We start from the raw sequence: 18,743 nt of genomic DNA, 5'->3' as shown, positions 1-18,743 counted from the left end.
TTGGATGATTTCTATTACTATTACTGTATTGAACTGAAATGCTTCAGGAAACAATGAACATAACCACCTGAAGTTTGATTTTTAGCAAACATAAAGCTTTTCAAAATAATATAATAACCTATCCACTCCACCCCTTCTTTTTTGTTTGTTTCTAACAAAAGCAAAAGAAAAGAAAAGAAAGAAGACTTTTTTGTGCTTTGTGGTTTAAGGACAGATTTGCAGAAAACTTTTTACAACACACACAAAAATTGGATGAAATTCTGTTCTCTATTAGATAACTATTTTAATTCAGAACAAGCCTAAAAATAAATGAAACTTAAATAAAAGCTTGAAACAATTTTTTTTAAAATAAAGTAGATTGCAGTTGCCTGCTGGATATTGTACAGTCGTATCTATTCCTCCCCTCTTCAAAGCCATAAAATTATCAAAATGTATCTATGCTCAAAGGGAAAATTTGAGCCCATTTCAAAATTTTCTAATCAGTTTTGGCATTTTAGTGGATACATTTTGAAGCATCATTGCTGCAGATAGCATGGCAGAGAGTAATAATTGTTGCAGATACACTGTGGTTTAAATCTCCTCAGACTAGTTAAATAAACAAAGTACAGTATTAGCAAAAAAATACATTGCCATGTTAACTGCTTTTAAAATCCCATGGACAAATAGAACTTTTGAGGCATGTTTTCATATCTGTCAGAAAGATGTAAAAACAGCCATGGTTTTACCTCTTTTGCCCCCTATCTACTTCTTTTGTTAATTAATAGTTAGACTTTTATTATTGTTTTATGAAAAAAATCTTCAATCTGCTTCCTTTCTCCCCCACCAGAGCCAGTTCAAAAACCATTACAAATTCATAGCACAATGGTTTACAATAAACTGAACAGGCACTGGTTTTTCAAAGTTGGCTTTCCAACATGATATGGCCCATTCATGTTTTGCTCCTGCCAGTTCCATGGGATTGGATGCTTGGCTTTAAACAGTGATAATTTATTACACATTTCTATCCATATATACATATGTCACGTATACATATATGAGCATACATATATATGTATACATTCAGACCCACATATATGTATTGGCATTATCAGTTGTAAAAAGCAAGCCAAAAAAGAAGACTGACCTGGCTTACCTACACTCTGCTCGCATTCAATGAAATCTTCATCATCGTTAGAACATTCTGCTGAAGAAACAAGGTCATCTGTTGTCTGATGTTGAATAAGAACAAAAGAAAAAAAGGGAAACAAAGATCAAATGAAGGGAATCATATTCCAAAGAACAGCAGTCTTTGAGCCATAGCTTAGAAATTTCTAAGACACATATTTTTCTTATTATTTAGACTGTTGGCTTTATTTCTCTTTTTGAATATTTATGGAGATTCTCAACCATCCATCCAGGTCATGGTTGTCCCAAAGGTGCGTTTCCAAAATGCAACTTGACTTTCTTGTTTTTTTTTCCTTGAAAAGGTCTTGTTTTCAATGTTCCTTGAAAGCAAAATGTTTTCAAGGGAAAAAAAACCCCCCAAAAAGTCTAGTTGTCTTTTGGAAAAGCACCTTTGAGACTTTTTGTGTATTCTATTTCTAGCCCAAGATTCTATTAAATTACTGTAATGGGATTCATTGCTTTCCATATTAAGTTACAATGGTTCTAAGGTACTTCTAGAATACATATTTCCCATATGTAGGAACATAGAAAATTGCCATAAACTTCAGCCACTGATTCATTTTGCTCAGCATTATCTAGACAACTCTCCATATTTGAAAACACCAAAGACAAAGTAGTTACTACATATGCAGCAGGGAGTTTAATATTGAGTTTTGGACCTTGTTTTGAAAAATATAATGACAAGTTAGTACTGTATTATACACTCTTATGCCACAGTAGAGACTATCAGCAAGTTCTAGAGAACTTAATATAGTACCATAAAAAAGTTTACCTAATTTTGTATAATTTTCCCAGTTAGTTAACTAGACAAATTAAAATATAGTAAATAAATAAATAAATAAATAAATAAATAAATAAATAAATAAATAAATAAATAAAATGGCATAGATGCATAACTAAATCCTCATCAATTTCTGGGTACAATATTTTAAAAATTAAAATATACTTTGTAAGAGAGTTATGCATATAAACATACATGATATGATTGCATTTACACAGAGCAAAATGCACAATATTTCTACATATAAAAGACTGTGTAATCTAGCTGTAGGTATGGTTTGGAGAGTAAAAATGTACTACTATCAAAAGATAGGGACACAGTGGCTCAGTGATTAAGATGCTGAGCTTGTCGATCAGAAAGGTCGGCAGTTAGCAGTTTGAATCCCTAGTATTGTGTAATGGAATGAGCTCCCATTACTTGTTTCAGCTTCTGCCAATTTAGCAGTTAGAAAACATGTAAAAATGCAAGTAGAAAAAAAAGGAACCAACTTTGGTGGGATGGTAACAGCGTTCCATGCGCCTTTGGAGTTTAGTCATGCCGGCCACATGAGATGTCTTCAGACAGTGCTGGCTTCGGCTTTGAAATGGATGAGCACCGCCCCCTAGAGTTGGGAATGACTAGCACATATGTGCGAGGGAACCTTTATCTTTACCTTACTATCAAATGAAGGCTATTTTGTTTCAATTCCACAAAAAAGCAAAGTATTTGTCTCCCTTATGACACTGGGATGTAGTCCCCTGGTATGGTAATGCATGGCAGATGCACTATAGTCTCTGAAAAACTGAGGCCACATCAAGAGTGTCTCTGGTGTCAGTGAATCAGAGCCCATGTTCCATGAACTTTTCAACTAGTAATTCTGAGCACGTGAGTGGCTGTGACTGTGCTAATTAAAGAGCAGCATGTACTGCGGTGTGTTAAGAAGTATAATGGCTTCCCTTCCCAGTAGTAAGTCTTTCATGTAATTGCTCCAATTAGTAGAATTAGTATCGGAGACCAATAGGAGGGTTTTGTGGAAGCCTCTGGACTCAGGCATATTGTTCATGCACAAGAGTATGAAAGTATCCAGCTCTTGGCAATATGATCTCAACAAGTGCCTGATTCTGCCATTCCCCACTCTTTACTATTGCAGTTCTGTAAACAGTATATAAAAGATACAGATCCCACAGTGTTGTGGGGCCTATTTAATCAGAATTCCTGTTGGATACACAGTACAAAACCAGGCTCATTGTGGCTGCCTGGAGTTGTTCTTTACCCAACAATTTGCAGAAGCTCCTAATGGGAGTCTCAGACTTGGGATTCAATATGCAAGCAAACCTCCCTTCTCTCACATGTGCTGCTGTGTCCCTCCTACCGGTACTGTTTCAGCTAGGATGAGGAAAGAGAAGAAAAGGCTTACTGCTTTCATTCTCTTCCTGAATTGTGCTTTGGAAATCTGGTTATGATATTCTTTCACTCAATTAAATTACAACTTGTGCAGTGACTGGGGAAGACAAAAGCCTCATCTTGCTGAAATTCAGAACCAGCATCCTTCCCCTTTCATCATGAAGAGGCTGACACTTGTGGTTCATTAACCTTTGGAAAACTAGAAATAAAGATAATTCTGTCTCTTATTTAAATCCATTGAAAGCATCATTGTCTTTTTCTCTGGACAATATTATATATTTAAACATGTCAATGGAGATAATTGCAGCTACAATTATTTCCACTGTTTCTTCACACTGATACAACCATTAAAAAAAACAAATGTCTTATTTTTCTGATTATAGTCCCTCAGTGGCCAATGAAAAAATTAGATAGAAAATTTCTGTGGGATTTCCTTAATAATCTCAAATTTGTATTGGAAATTAAAAGCAGGAGTATTGTTCTCTCTGCATCTTGGCCCTCTCAAGTCTTCCTTGAAACTGAATTGGGATTGGAATGGAGATGGGCATCTCTTCTTATTGATAGAGTTCATGTTTTGAATAGTAAAGATAGCAAACTGAGTTCCTGAGTCTGCCAATGAAACCTGAAAAGATTCTTGCTGCAGTACTTCAAGAGCAGTACTTCAAGAGGTACTGAATATTACTATGGACAAAATTGAGTAAGATTCATCTTTTTCAGTGTAAGCATCAAATAATAGGCAGAGGTCTAAAATTTGATTTTAATAACTAATGGAAAAACAAACTTGCTAACTAGTGGAAATAATAATCAAGGTTCTATAAAAGAGTAAGCAATGCTTTCACTTGCAAAAAAAGTCAGATAAACAAGTGAAAGCATGAAAATATCTCACAGTAACACATTCTGAAATATGTATTTTATTCTTTTGAAGGAACATGTCAGAACTGAAATAACTCAGCTTAGTATTTACAACAAAATATTTTTATTATAAATCAATTGTAATTTATACTATTAACTACTAACTGAAATTTTACATTATTTTTTACTATTACCGTTTTTCTGAAAATAAGACCTCCCCAGATAATATGCTCAATTGGGCTTTTGAGTGCATGCACTAAAATAAGCTCTCCCCTGAAAATAAGACCTTCTCAAAAATATTACAACACAGCAGCATCCATGAGGTGACCACGATCACCGCCTCCTGCACCTCAAAAATAATAAGATCTCCCCGAAAATAAGCCAAGCACTTATTTTAGGGAATTAAAAGAAAATAAGACCCTGTCTTATTTTTGGAGAAACACAATACAATTTATTTGGCTTATTGAAAAAGTGTTGATATGTAGGAATACTTTTTCTGTAATCTTCAGCACTTATGAGAGGTTTAACTTCAAATTCCCTCACTTCACAAAACTGACTCTAATGAATTATTGTTTCTTTTTTTAAATAAATTTTTTATTTTCAAACACAAACACACAAAACATATAACATAAAAACCTCTTCAACTGCATACAGTGTGTAGATTGGTTACAAGATCTTTCTGAGTCCTTTCCATAGTCATCACTTGAGCTTTACCAAAAATCACATATTGTTAATCAAATATCATTGTATACATTATTATACTTCATTTGTTTAATTATTACTATTGTTTCTTCATTTTAAACAAGGTATTCTAAGTATGTATCCATTTATAGTATAATGATTCATTATATCATCTTCAATATATCCAATAATAAAGATTTTTTTGTATCCTATTCTAAATCATTCTATTACTTTAGCATTAATAACATTCTCTAATAATTTTCAATTCCATGTTTTTTCCATTATTAGTATCATCAATCTAATATGCATGTATACAAATTGTTATAATTGTTAAACATCCATTAAGCATAGCTATTATTACATCCTTTTTATATGAGGCATATTAAATTTGAAGTAAGTTTATATTATAGCGTTTCATTACATCATCCTGAAATCATCCAATGATATTACATCTTTATATTCTATTCTATATAGAATTATCTATATTTTATAGAAATGGCTTTTCAACATCATCTCCATCATCCTCACTTACAGTTTATATAAAATCTCATACTATCAATCTAGTATATATATACATGCTTTATTATCATTATTGATCATTTATTTGACTATAGCTATTATTGCTTTATCTTATACATAGTACTCAAAGTTTAAATACATTTAGCTAAATTTTATTGTGACATTTCATTTAATCATCCTGTATCCTTCCAGAAATAGTGCAGTCCAATATGTATTGCCATTTGTAGAATCTGTATTCTAAGTGTTTTCTTGATAAGTCTTATGTGAACTTCTTTTGAAAACTTGTTGGTCATTGGATATCTTATAAGGATTTAAACCCCTCCATCTGTTCTTTTCAACAGCTTGACTTTTGTTATCACTGGTGCTTCTGACAAAATTACACTCATTGTTTCTGCCAAATTTTCTTCATCTATGTTTTGACATCTAAGATAGAGTTCCAGTTCATCGATCTCTCTTTTCCATATTTTGCTCTTATCATTTCCCTCCACACTTGATTTGCTGTCAGTGTCAACAATTTTCTTATCACTTTTATATGTCTCTGTAATTTTTTGAACTCTGTCCTCAAATTTCATCATTGTTTTATAAGTATTCTCAACTCTTCCCTCCGCACTTTCTGTATTTCTATAATTTCAAGTCTCTTTTCAATTCTCTCTGTGATTATTAAGACTTTTGAATTTCTAACATAATTTTTTGCAATGTTAGTTCCTTTTCTTCTTTGCATTGCACAGTTTTTCCAAGTTATAAACACTGCCATAAAACATCCAAGGCTTTTTCTAGGTTTCAAACAAATTCAGTGAAGTTTTTCAGGTCAAAGCTTTCTCTTTCCTTCAAAGAAACACTTAGATAAACAAAGCATTTTCCACTGGCCCTTTCAGTAAATGAAGCCAAATAGCTTTGTAATATCAGATGCTGCAAGCCTCTAGCCTCTGGATGGCAGTGTTACATCTTTTCCCTCTGTTTTAGCCTCTCTTTTCTAAGCTCCGAACTCCGGAAGAGAGAGAAAAAATTGTTTAAAGATTACGATCCAGCTGAGCCTTGCAAGGAAAGAAGCTTTTAATCCACGAATATAAAAAATGGGAAAAGTATAGATGAAGAAGGGGAAAAAAGACCAATCCAGTTTAAAAGTAAGAGGCATTTGTAAAAAGTCCATCCATAAAAAACAAACAAAATTAAAGTGGAAAAGATAACAGGGTAATTTTAAACCAGGGTTAATTCGCTACTTGCTTCCTTCTGTCTTCAATTTTATTTTAACTCTAAGTCTTTTGGGTTTTCTCTTCTCTAATAATAAAGATTTTTCTCACCATTTTGACACACTGTCTCTTCTGTATTCCTTCCATTTCAGGGGCTTGTCCCAACCTTCTGTAGCTGTTTTGCTGCTTCTCTTGTACCTGGCAAAAAGAGCTTTCACTGGATCAATCAGAGGCTTTGCGATGCCCCTGAGATCAGCAGGACATGCCCTTCTCTATCACCGTTCCTTCAGAACGGTTTAGATCCAAAAAGGATTGTCCAGCAACAGAGATATCGACAGCAATCCTGGAGCCCCAAGATTGCATGTCGTGTCATAGCAACATCAAGCCCTGCCTTCCATGAATTATTGTTTCTAAATTTCTAATTATTTGCCTTTATAATTTTTTTGGTCCCTCTGATGAGGATTCTATATCTGTATCCATTATTATGTACTGAATCATGAGAGAGAATTCCAGTTACTATAGAAAAATTCAATCATAGCCATTATATACCTTTTGACATTTTCTGACAGCCCAAAATAAGAATTTATGCAGCAGATTTGTACCCTTTGACCTACTGTTCCAAATAAAATGGCTCTATATATGAAATACTCCATAGGATTCAGTTCCATTTAGACTATGACTATTCCATTCATTTGCTATGTGATGATTTTATGGGTATTAAGCACTAGATAAAATAAACCCTGTCATGGAACAGCTTTATGAAACTATAAACAACACATCCAGCGAATGATGTGTTCTCATTCTTAGGATGGATGAAAAGAGAAAGGCCTATAAATTTCTGCTTCTCAAATCTAGCAGATAAATTGTGCTACAATATGCTCTTGACGGCTGACTTCCTTTTTAAAAACTGGCTTATATTCCTTTAGCTACCTGAGAAACTGTTTCCATAAAGCATTGCATACTTCTTAACCTTCATTAGAAATCAGTATCAAAGTTGTGTTTTCAATGGACAATTAGGATAAATGTAGTATAGCTTTCAATTCACCTTATATTAATAAATTATATATTAGATTTAACTGAGAAGTTGGACTCAATTGGTTGAAGAAGAAGGGAATGTCATGGAACATGATCTCAATTACCAATCATCAAGAGGAAACATTCCGCCTAAGCAAAAGGCAGATTTAAGCATTATGTTTTAAACTTGAGCACATCTAGAGCTGATTTTTATTTTCCCCTCCACCTCCAAATAAATAATATCAGTTAATATATTATGAAATGTTTCACTTTAAGCAAAATTTAATACAAATTGAATAATGGGCAACAACTTTCTTGCAATTATAGGAAAAAATTATTTTAGCTTTCTTGACAATTTCTCAGTTGTTTTGTGAAACTCCAAAATGAGCTTGGTACCCAGTAACATTTGGTAACAATATTTTTTTACTTCAATGCTGCATCTTAATTTTTAATATCATTGCTGATTTAAAGACTTCTCACTTTGCCTCTTCCCATCCTCCTGTATAATAAGGGACTTAATGATTTGTTATAACATTTTGCTTAAACTGAACAATTAGAAATACATTCTCTAAACTGGTATGATTTTTTTTTTACTGGGGAGGAGGAATGAAGAGTAAAACTCACTTGTGCACACACATTTGCATTATTATTATTGTATACATAAAAATGTGAAATCGCAGCTCCAAATTCTTTAACTGTTGTTGGCTTTTATGCACTTGAGTTCTTTCCAAGAACCTAGAATGTATCAGTGCAATTCATGTGTGGATCCAGGCAGTGTGGCTTTATGTAATTGATAGAAATTTTGTCAATCTGTAGATTTTCTAAGTGGCATCCAACATTTTTTGTATGACAACCAGTTTGCTGTTAACCACAGCCACCACCATGGCCAGTTTAATCTATAAACTTTCAGCTTGGATGTTCAGATCTTGATACTATGTGATCTTCTGCAATTCTTTGTCTTCTATTCTACTATCTCCTGGTATTGCCACATCTATTATCCACACTTGCTTCAACCCCAGATAAATCTGGTGTGTTATGAGCCAAAAACTTACCAATCTGTATTTGGAAATTCCACAATATTTTAGCCTGCTAATTTTAGCTATATTTTTCAACTCAGTAATTTTTCATTACTGCACTGATAATTTTTACAGATGTTTCAATGAATCATTTTGGCAACTATGTTATGTTGCCGTTTATAATCAATTTGTGTGATCTTTTTTGCACAAGGTGAGTATATAATCTACTATTTTCATCTGCCTTTTTGCACAATCTGCACTTTGAATCATTGATGATGAATTGTTCAACTCTGACCTTCATTGCATTTGGCTCTTCAGCAGCCAAAATCAAGCCTTTGATTTATTTTTTTAAAGTCCCAGTTGTAAGCCATTGCCAAAATGATAAAGGTTTTACCTTCATCCACTTCCCCTACAGTCTTTTCTAGAAATTAATCATGTAATGCTTTTTCCTGACAGCATTCTGTTCTTGAGTTCATTACATTATTTTAATAGTTTGGTTATAAATATTTTTTGTAAAGTATATGGTTTATTATATATTGATAATATATTCTTATATATTAATATTTTATAGGCATTTTCCCAGGAACATAATTATAAATCTTTTAAAATTTAATAAATATATTTGCATTAAAAAAACACATTGGGTACTACAAATGTTATCTTACATAAGTATCATGAGGTCAAACAGACATTATAAAGATGGCGATGTAAGTATGGCCGGGACATCTTTAAGCATGTCTACTAACATTTTACTTGGATAACTTCTGCAAAAGAATAGTTTTTAATTGATAACATCAAAAGCTGCCGAAACATCCAGGAGAATCAACAAGAGTACATTTCCCATTTCTTTTTCCTTGACAAAGATAACAAAGAAGAAACAAATCTTATGCCATGCAGAGCTTTATAGGTTACTCAACAATTTCAAAATTATGTATGAAAGTGACCTAGAAAACATGTGCAGCAAAAAATAGAGCCTTAAGCTAATAGCCAGCCTCCAGTTGTATTGTCAGTACTTTGGTTTATGCTAATCAGAGAATCCTGATTTGTAGATGAGAGACGGCAGGTTGAGTAAGACTAAAATAAAATTCTTCTTTAGAAATAGCATAACTTAAAAAAAAACAGATTGAGCATTATCTGAAGACAGGTGAAAGGTCATTTTCACAAAAGGCACAAAGAAAAGACTGTTACCACAGCTCATGGTTATTTTAGGATTATTCATAAAGTACCGTATTAAGCCAAGACGCCATCCTCTGTGGCCATCATCTCTAAAGCAGGCATTTGAGATATGATGAGAGAAATTGGAGAGACCAGAATGTGGCCCGGCTGATAGATAGTTCTGGGATTGACAGGGTGGATTAGATTGACAAACTCTGCTTGAAGAGCAGCTAATACATACCAAGAGCAGATTTGTAGTTGTGCACATTTTAGTTACAAAAGGAACTGCAAGAGGCCTCATCTCAGAAAATATGCTGTTTCTTATAAACCCTTGATCCTGATTAGCTGAGGGCTGGGCATTAATCAGCATGCCATTTATCCTCTACATCAACCAAAGTTAACAACAACAAAGAATCCAACACAAAGAATCCCTTCTGAAAAACTCCCACCCCTGATATTCACTGCATATGTACTCCCTGTTGGATTTAAAAATGGAAAACTTACCTACTGCAAAATTATATCATTAAGTAGAGTGCACAACGGGGTTACCCATTGTAACAAAATCAGCTGCTCAATCATTACCCCAGCAGATGAGAGATTAAATAACTAGCCCTACAAGTTATAAGAGGGAAAGTAAATCAGCCTTCATTTTTGCACTCTGTGTGTCAAATACAGTAAGTCTCCTATCAAATGTTGTTCTTTGTTAAAAGAGAGTGCGAGCACACACATGCACACAGTAAGATGAAATTAGTCTCTGGGAAATAAAATTGCTATCATTACTATCATCAAATAAAAGCCAATTGCTGCTGCTCCACATACTGTGTAAAATATTGGAGAATTTTCATCTGACTTCAAAGCATTCGGAAGACCATGAAAAGATGGAATAGAACAGCAAGGGGATTAGGTTTTAGCTACCCCATATATTCTCTTTCCTTTTGCCTTTAGCAGGGTGGACAAATAAGCAGTGAGCCAAGAGAAGGGGAAATTAAGGAGGAAAAAAAATAAAAAAAATAAAAAAACAAGGATTAATTTGTCTGTTGTTCAGGATACCTTGACAGAGGAAAGAAAAGTATTGAACCACAGCAGCTTAAACCAACCTTAATGTACCTTCTCAAAAGCAGGAGGAATATAATGCTAGGTGGTGTTCCGCTGATAAGCAAATCCCCCTAAATCCTTTCCATTTATTTCTTGGCCTGAAGAAATTACATATTACTTAGGAGCTAAATAAATAAATAAAGCCCACATCTCTGAGAATCTAGATTGCTTGTTTATTGATTACATACCCTACTTTGTCTCTAGGGCATGTAGATGTGCATTAAAAAAAATCACAGAAGCATGTACATGTTTTTCCAACCATTTTTCCTTAGTGCAGACAAATCTTTGTTGAGGTTTGGACCTGAATTATGGAACAAGTACAAAAAGTTAAAAAAAATGTGCTCCTTCTTTTATTTACCTGCCACCCAACCATATCAAATATGAATTAGTACTTTTGGGACTATGTCATTTTAGGATAGGCAAAAATTCCACTACTCAAGTTTACTAGCACCAAGTTTGACCAAGTTATTGATACTTCTGCTATAACCACTTAATACAATAATACAATAGCAGAGTTGGAAGGGACCTTGGAGGTCTTCTAGTCCAACCCCCTGCCCAGGCAGGAAACCCTATACCATTTCAGACAGATGATTATCCAACATCTTCTTAAAGATTTCCAGTGTTGGGGCATTCACAACTTCTGGAGGCAAGCTGTTCCACTGATTAATTGTTCTAACTGTCAGGAAATTTCTTCTCAGTTCTAAGTTGCTTCTCTCCTTGATTAGTTTCCACCCATTGCTTCTTGTTCTACCCTCAGGTGCCTTGGAGAATAGTTTGACTCCCTCTTCTTTGTGGCAACTCCTGAGATATTGGAACACTTTTAAGACAAGTCTAAATCAATGTTATGTAATGGCTTTGGAGGAAGAGGATATTGGGGGGACTATGACATTCCTTGGTATTTACACTGAAGCAAGGGGCTTTAGACAGCAAACCATAAAAACTATTGATTCCATATGAAAACCTGGACATCTATATACTTATACACCCACAAATGTATGCCCTTGGCCAACTCAAAATTGACTGAGTACGAGAATTTCAAATTCTACCCATAATAATGTTCCAAAATACTTTCCCTTGAAGGAGATTTCTACAGCAATTTCTCTTTCATCAGACTGAAGGATAACTCATGAACCACAATTTTCTTTAGTTGAGCATAATGAAGATGTCTTCTTGGCTGGACCTGTTATTCTATGTTGTCTGACCTGATGACAATGTGATGAACACCGATTTTATCCTCCAAAAAACTGTTGAATATGAAAAAGCCAAAGTCTGAGGACATGTACCTTATTCGCTTAGAAAAGGGTAGCATGGCTTTCCAAAAGCTAGAGGTTCATCTGCTCAGTCGCCCTTTCAGAATAAACTTCAGTCGGAGAAAATGAGCTTTCTACTTGTTGTAGCAGCTATGCACTTCGTAATTGTGTCCCAAGAATATTTTTTTTCATTTACAGTCTGCTCCTTTGCCAGAAATCAATATGTCATTTTGCTGGCAGGTTTTAACTCTGTCTCCTGGACATCTTTATTTAACTTTTATCTTTTCTCTTCCAAAAGAGGAGAACTGTGTTGGATTTTGTTCTACTATTGATCAGATCATTTGGAGAGATAAATAAATAAATACATGATCATAGCTATAAAGATAATAGAATACATCCTTTCTTAGTAATATTTTGAAAGGCCTCTAGGGAAAATCAACAATGCTTGTGTGCTCAGATGACCATATTTAAATATGAGGACAAATTTGTTTTTGATTTTCACTCTTCAGTAAATTCTGCAGAAGATAATTTTCCAAACATAAATGTGCATCTATATTTGAAAAAAAAATGTACACAAAGAACCAAAGAAACACCACTTAGAAAAATAAGAAATGTTATTGTGTATGCATACAAAAGATAATGCAGATTTCTTTTAAAAAAAAACAGATCTGTTGTGGAAATGGAAAATAATTAAATGAAGACCTGAAAGGGAGAAATGGAAATAAATTGCAACTGATATTATTAGTACTTTTCACCATTAATATTTGGCTTAATGATCAAATTTATATAAAGGAATATTCCTATCACCACTTTGGCTTACTAGATGTACAGTATATATAGTTATTATCATCACTTTAATCTTGCAGTGTAGAATGTTCCAATTAAATGCATTATGAATTGTGTGAGGACCCTAAACCAAAGTAAAAATGTAGCTTACATTTATTCCAGAGCTGACAATAATAATTGCCAATCTGGATGAAATTGCAATTGATTACAGATATTTATATAATATTCAGGATACTGAGAATAGAAGAAAAAAGAACCTGGGTAAAAAAAGCAAGAATCTAAAAATATATAAAAAAAACTGTGTAATAGAATGTCCAATATGAGCAAAAAAAAATCTAAATGTATACTTGGAACAAGTGTTTTAATAAAAAATATTTTATTGTTTTAAATAGAAATTTTCATGCAGGTTCGAATTAAGTTTGTTATTGTTCTGATGAAACAGCCTAAATAGAACTTAGAAGAGGGTGAAAAGACTGGGGTGACCTGACAGCAGTGTTCCAATATTTGAGTGGCTGTCACAAAGAAAAGGGGTGGGGGTTCAACCTGTTTTCTGAAGCACCAGAAAGCAAGACAAGAAACAATAGATGGAAACTAATCAAGGAGGCAAGCAAACAAAAACTAACAGTGAGAACAATTAACTAGCGGAATGGCTTGCCTTTAGAACAGTGTTTCTCAACCTTGGCAACTTGAAGATGTCCAGACTTCAACTCCCAGAATTCCCCAGCCAGCGAATTCGAATGCGAATGCTGGCTGGGGAATTCTGGGTGTTGAAGTCCGGACATCTTCAAGTTGCCAAGGTTGAGAAACACTGCTTTAGAAGTTATGGGTGCTCCATCACTGGAGGCTTTTAAGAAGAGATTGGACAGCCACTTGTCAGGAATGGTATAGGTCTCCTGATTGAGCAGGGGGTTGGGCCAGTCCCTTCCAAATCTGTTATTCTGCATTCAAAAATAAAGCAGACTGAAAACATCTACCTCTTACTCTAAGAACACAAGTTTAGAAATATAGCCAATGGCACCTGCAGGATATTGTCAAAATTTGAAAGATGGTGGATGGATTTGAGCCCCATTTGTTTTGTATTTGTGTTGACATTTGATGTTCATCCTCCACCCCATGGACACCATTAACACCGACGCCTATACTCTAAAATGGTACAATTTGCTTTGTCAGTTCCTTGAGACCAATCGTCAGTACACAAAGGGAGAGGGCACTGATTTGCACATGGCAGCTTAACGTAAGGATCAACTATGGCACTTTTATGTTACACTCTTTCTACTCCCGATTCCCTCCAATCTACTTTGAAGGAGCCATGTGCTAATATTCTGTTCTAACAATCTCCAAATGCTGAGTGATCATAATACGCCAATCAAGGATCCTTCCAGCTACCCATCAGAAGAGAAGAAAAACTATCCACAAATAGATTTGACTCCTGTTTCCAGCCCTTTGTGCCAAAAAGGATTTAGCTGTTTCAGCTGTCCAAACAAATCAACATCATGCAATTGGGGAGGTCTAGATTTTGTTCAACTTGGTTCAAAATCCAAGTGCAAGGTGCCCTTACTTGTACATCACAATTTATCATATTTCAGTGTATTTCAAGTGAAGCCATATTTTTTTCAGAGTAAAGCCTTCACATAGACTTTCTGAAAAACCATGTCCCTCTATTTTATATTTATCTCTCCCCTGATTCCGTGGGCTCAGGATAACTTGCCACAATGTTAATCAATCCTATTGATCACTGCCATCGCAATGGCTCATAATCAAAAGTCTTTCAGGATAAAACTATTTGAAGCATTATAAAATAATAAAACATCAGAAGTGTCTTGCAGACAATAAAGTAATCAGAATAATGAAATGCAACATCAATTGCAATAGGAAGTAGCTATTTTACCCACTCATGCCAGAAATGTAAAAAAAATTAACCAGAATCCAGAACTGACCCCCCCCCCCAAAAAAAAAAGAACAAGCTTGATGAACACCCTTGAAAAATGTTCCATGATTTGGAGCTGCATCCCATAAAAGAACCTACTCATAGTCAGCATCATCCAAGCCTTGGAAACTTGCGCAATGCAATGTACGAACAAACAGACAGCTTAGTTTCAGTTCTCTGTCTAAGAAGGAAGAAGGAGAAAGGTTTGTCATGCAAAATACAGGAGTTAACTCTTTGAGCTGGCTCTCAACAATATAGATGTGATCCCTAAAGCCATAGCTCAACACCTGGGAATTTATGTATTTATTAAACAAAATTATTTGGATGCCCAAATTATACATAGTTACTCTGGGTGGCTTAATAGAATAACATAGTTGGAAGACTCCTTGGAAGTCTTCTAGTCTAACCCCCTGTTCAGGCAGGAAACCTGTTGTGGCCCAGCAGGAGCCGTTGGAGCTGCCACCAGACTCTGACAGTGAGGGGCCCTATGAGTCGGCTCTGGAGGATGTAGAGGACCCTGGACAGGGTTCCGACTCTGAGCAGGGTGCAGAGAGGCTGGTTGGCCACCAGGAGGCACCTAAGCCTTGGACAAGTGGGGAGGAGACAGGGAGAATGATCCGGACACCAGCAGTGAGTTGTTCCTGGATGCCCGGCACTGAAGAGCTAATAGGCATCAGGAAGAGTTGCGCAAGTACAGGAGGTAATTGCACTCAGCTGGTGGTCATTAGGCTTCTCTCCAGACTATAAAAAGGACTGCTTGTGCACACACCCCTCTTGCAGAAGTCAACGCAGGAATTAATGTTGGAGACCATGATTGTGATCTTGGCAGGCTCGATTGCTGCCACGGCTTCTCTGTGCCCAAGCTTGTCTGTGCCAGTTTGCTGCCAAGGATCTGTCTGTTAATTAAATGCCGTAACTTATCTTTGGCTCGGAGTGTGCTTTAGTGTGGAACGAGGGGGGTCAGAACAAAACCCTACACCATTTCAGACAAATGGTTGCCCAATCTCTTCTTAAAAACCTCCAGTGTTGGAGCACTCATGATTTCAGGAGGCAAGTTGTTCCACTGATTAATTGTTCAAGCTGTCATAATATTTATTCTTCGTTTTAGGTTGCTTCTCTCCTTTATTAGTTTCTCTCCAACATTGCTTCTTGTCCTGCCTTCATGTGTTTTGGAGACTCCCTCACAACATTAAAAGTCCTCATTATAAACCCCTCCCTGCAGGGGCAACAAATATAGTCAAACCAGCTATGCATACTGGTTTATCAAAGTTTTGACAAAACTCTACAGATCTTTCAGAATGTACAAAAAATATGTGATTATGTCCTATGTACTAGAATTTTGCGAAGGTTCAAAGTGGCATAGAAGGCAAAGCAAATGGTCAAAGCAGGCTACCCTCTCCATCAAGGCAAAGTACCTCATCCAAGTGGATTAGCTGCAATTTACAGAGGCCTATTACACACAATTAGTATGCTGCGTTAAATCACACTTTTTTGGAATGGTCCTCCTGCCATGTCATTCAAAGGTCAAAAATAGCTTTCAGCTCCTGAGAGTTACCCACTAATTATGGTGAATAATATGGTGAAAAAATGAAGTGATAGGGATAAATGGTATCACTTCAGTTTTTTAAAAATTAATATATTCCATTAATGTTTTTTTTCAGTGCAGCTTTTTAATTTATTGGTCTCAAAATGGCAGAGTAGAATTAAAAACTTAATATATAAAATTATGTGAAAGTGTCATACACATTAATCAGTGTTGTCCCTGGCTAATATAAAATGAACTTTCAAAGGATTTCTTTTAATAATGGGAGAAGGGCACAAAGTGTATTTTTTGCAGATTAACTGTTCTTTGTTTTTAAACTGAAAAGACACTAAGTTATTTGATATCATTACAAAAAAATATTCCCAGACCAGTTTTAAGGGTGTCTCTACTGTAGCAGGGTTAACAACATTTATTATATATTTTTTAATGTAGAGGACATGCACCTTTGCAGTTAACAAGAAGAAAGAAGATATTGAACCTTTCATAAATTTTACTAAATTATCTTAACACCTAAATATTTATTTCAACTACTGGAAATGATATAATTCCATCTGATCTTCAACAAAGTTTATTCCTTCTCATAGCTGTGAAATTCAGTTAGTGAATGGTTGAGTGGCCTAGGCATAGCATTTGTTTTTTTTAAAAAAATCAATACAATAGATAAAGAATCACATTCTAAACAGCTTCTTTTAAAAGTAAATGTCTTGTGTGTAGACCAAAAATACAGCAAGGAAACAACTGTGGTGCATTTTTTCTCTTGATGAGTTTGTTTTCTTTTTATAGAGATATACTTAGTTGGGTGAGCATGCCTGTACCTTTCTGCCATTATATCGTTGTCATGGTTAGGTTAATCTCTTTAAAGGAATTTTTATGTTTATTTCATGTTTATTGTTTATCCTGCATGCTTGATGGACTATAGCCTGTGCTGATATTTTTGGTTCATTATGTGTCATCAAATTGGTGGTGACTCTTAACAATCACATAGGCAGTTTTTCAACAGAACAATTTGTCCCCATTTGTCATTCAGATCTCCCAGCCAAAGGGAAGCCTATTAATGTTTAAATAAACAACAAGCAAATAAGCAAACAGAGTCTCAACAGTAGAGACTTTTGATATTCTCTGAGCTCAGCTGTTTACTTGCAGACATTTCATTACCTAACAAGGTTATGGTGTATTACTTTATGCTTGTTTATTTGTCAGGTATTAATCTTTACTTATCTAAATTTTTGCTGCCGGAGAGGATGTATTCTGGCCTTTTGATTTTATTTTAAGTCATGCTGAATAGGTGTAGCATGGCTAGTATGTTGATGAAAGTTTATGAAACTGTGTGGTTCTGAAGACAATCGATGAAGAACTCAAGAAACAATAAAGTAGAAGGCACAGCTCTGTGGTTTACTGTTTGTGCCAGACAAATTGCCATAACATCTTTTTATACTTGCTTCCCATGATGTGAACTCTTGCTTCCTACTGGCAGAAAAGTAGATAATTGATAGCTATTAATAAATGTGGCATCAAAAATCTAATACTGCCACAGGGAAGTTTTCATTTAAACAGATTGGAACACTGGGGAGGAAATATCTCCAAAAAGGCAAAATTTTCACACTGCCAAAAATGTTTTATTTAAACCTTAGGCGGCAAGGAATAAAGCAACATAAGCAGAATAGCTTTTAATAATTGTGCTTTAGACTTTCTTCTTTTAAAAAATTATAGAGTACAGAAATAGCTCAGAGTCCAATAAGGGAAACATCTACTTTTGAAATTCACCATAATGCACTAAGCTGCTCCTTTGCCAGACTTTAAATCTTAAGTAGTACAATCTGCTGTTAGCACAATTGATCATTCCTTTTTTCACTTAATTTACTTGCTTTGCTCAGAATAACATGTCTCTGAAATACTGTTTAAGTACCTTTACTCTGAGGGCAGACATTAGCATCCAGGGTGGTCTCTCCAAACACCTTGAAATGCAGAATACATCCTCCCTAACTCGTTCTGCACGTGAGAGACATTACCTGGAACTAGTCCCTTAATAGCTTTTACAGATCACAGCCTGGATATATGATATACAATATAACACATATCTTTGGGGTAGGGAGAAAATAAAAGCTCATGGTCAGGCAACAAATTCTACCTCCCACTAAAAAGCACACAAAGTAAGTTGTTATATAAAGCAGTGGTGGGAGAAATTGAAAACAGGCAAGAAGCTGACTTATTATTGGGATTTTAAAATTTCCAGGATTTTTCTCTTCATATTTTGAGATTATAAATCCTAGAATCCAAAGTGTTATTTTGCTTTTTTTAAAAAGGGGGAAAGGAAAAAGGACAGAAGCTCCACATTCTCTCTCTCTCTCTCTCTCTCTCTCTCTCTCTCTCTCTCCATTTATCGTCTG

General features: G+C 35.0%; 1 protein-coding gene across 1 annotated transcript in view; it reads right to left on the bottom strand.

Annotated features, from left to right (window-relative positions):
- LOC116506152 (neurexin-3-beta-like) overlaps positions 1-18,743 on the bottom strand; it is a 503,635-nt gene that overhangs the window by 36,576 nt on the left and 448,316 nt on the right. Inside the window, exon 8 of the mRNA XM_032213810.1 lies at positions 1,133-1,208. Coding sequence (XP_032069701.1) covers positions 1,133-1,208 — 76 coding nt within the window. The remainder of the gene's footprint in view (positions 1-1,132; positions 1,209-18,743) is intronic.

Source organism: Thamnophis elegans, chromosome 1 (assembly GCF_009769535.1).
Source record: "Thamnophis elegans isolate rThaEle1 chromosome 1, rThaEle1.pri, whole genome shotgun sequence".
Taxonomy (NCBI): domain Eukaryota; kingdom Metazoa; phylum Chordata; class Lepidosauria; order Squamata; family Colubridae; genus Thamnophis; species Thamnophis elegans.
The sequence above is the reverse complement of the archived record's forward strand: the minus strand, read 5'-3'. Positions and strand labels throughout refer to the sequence as shown.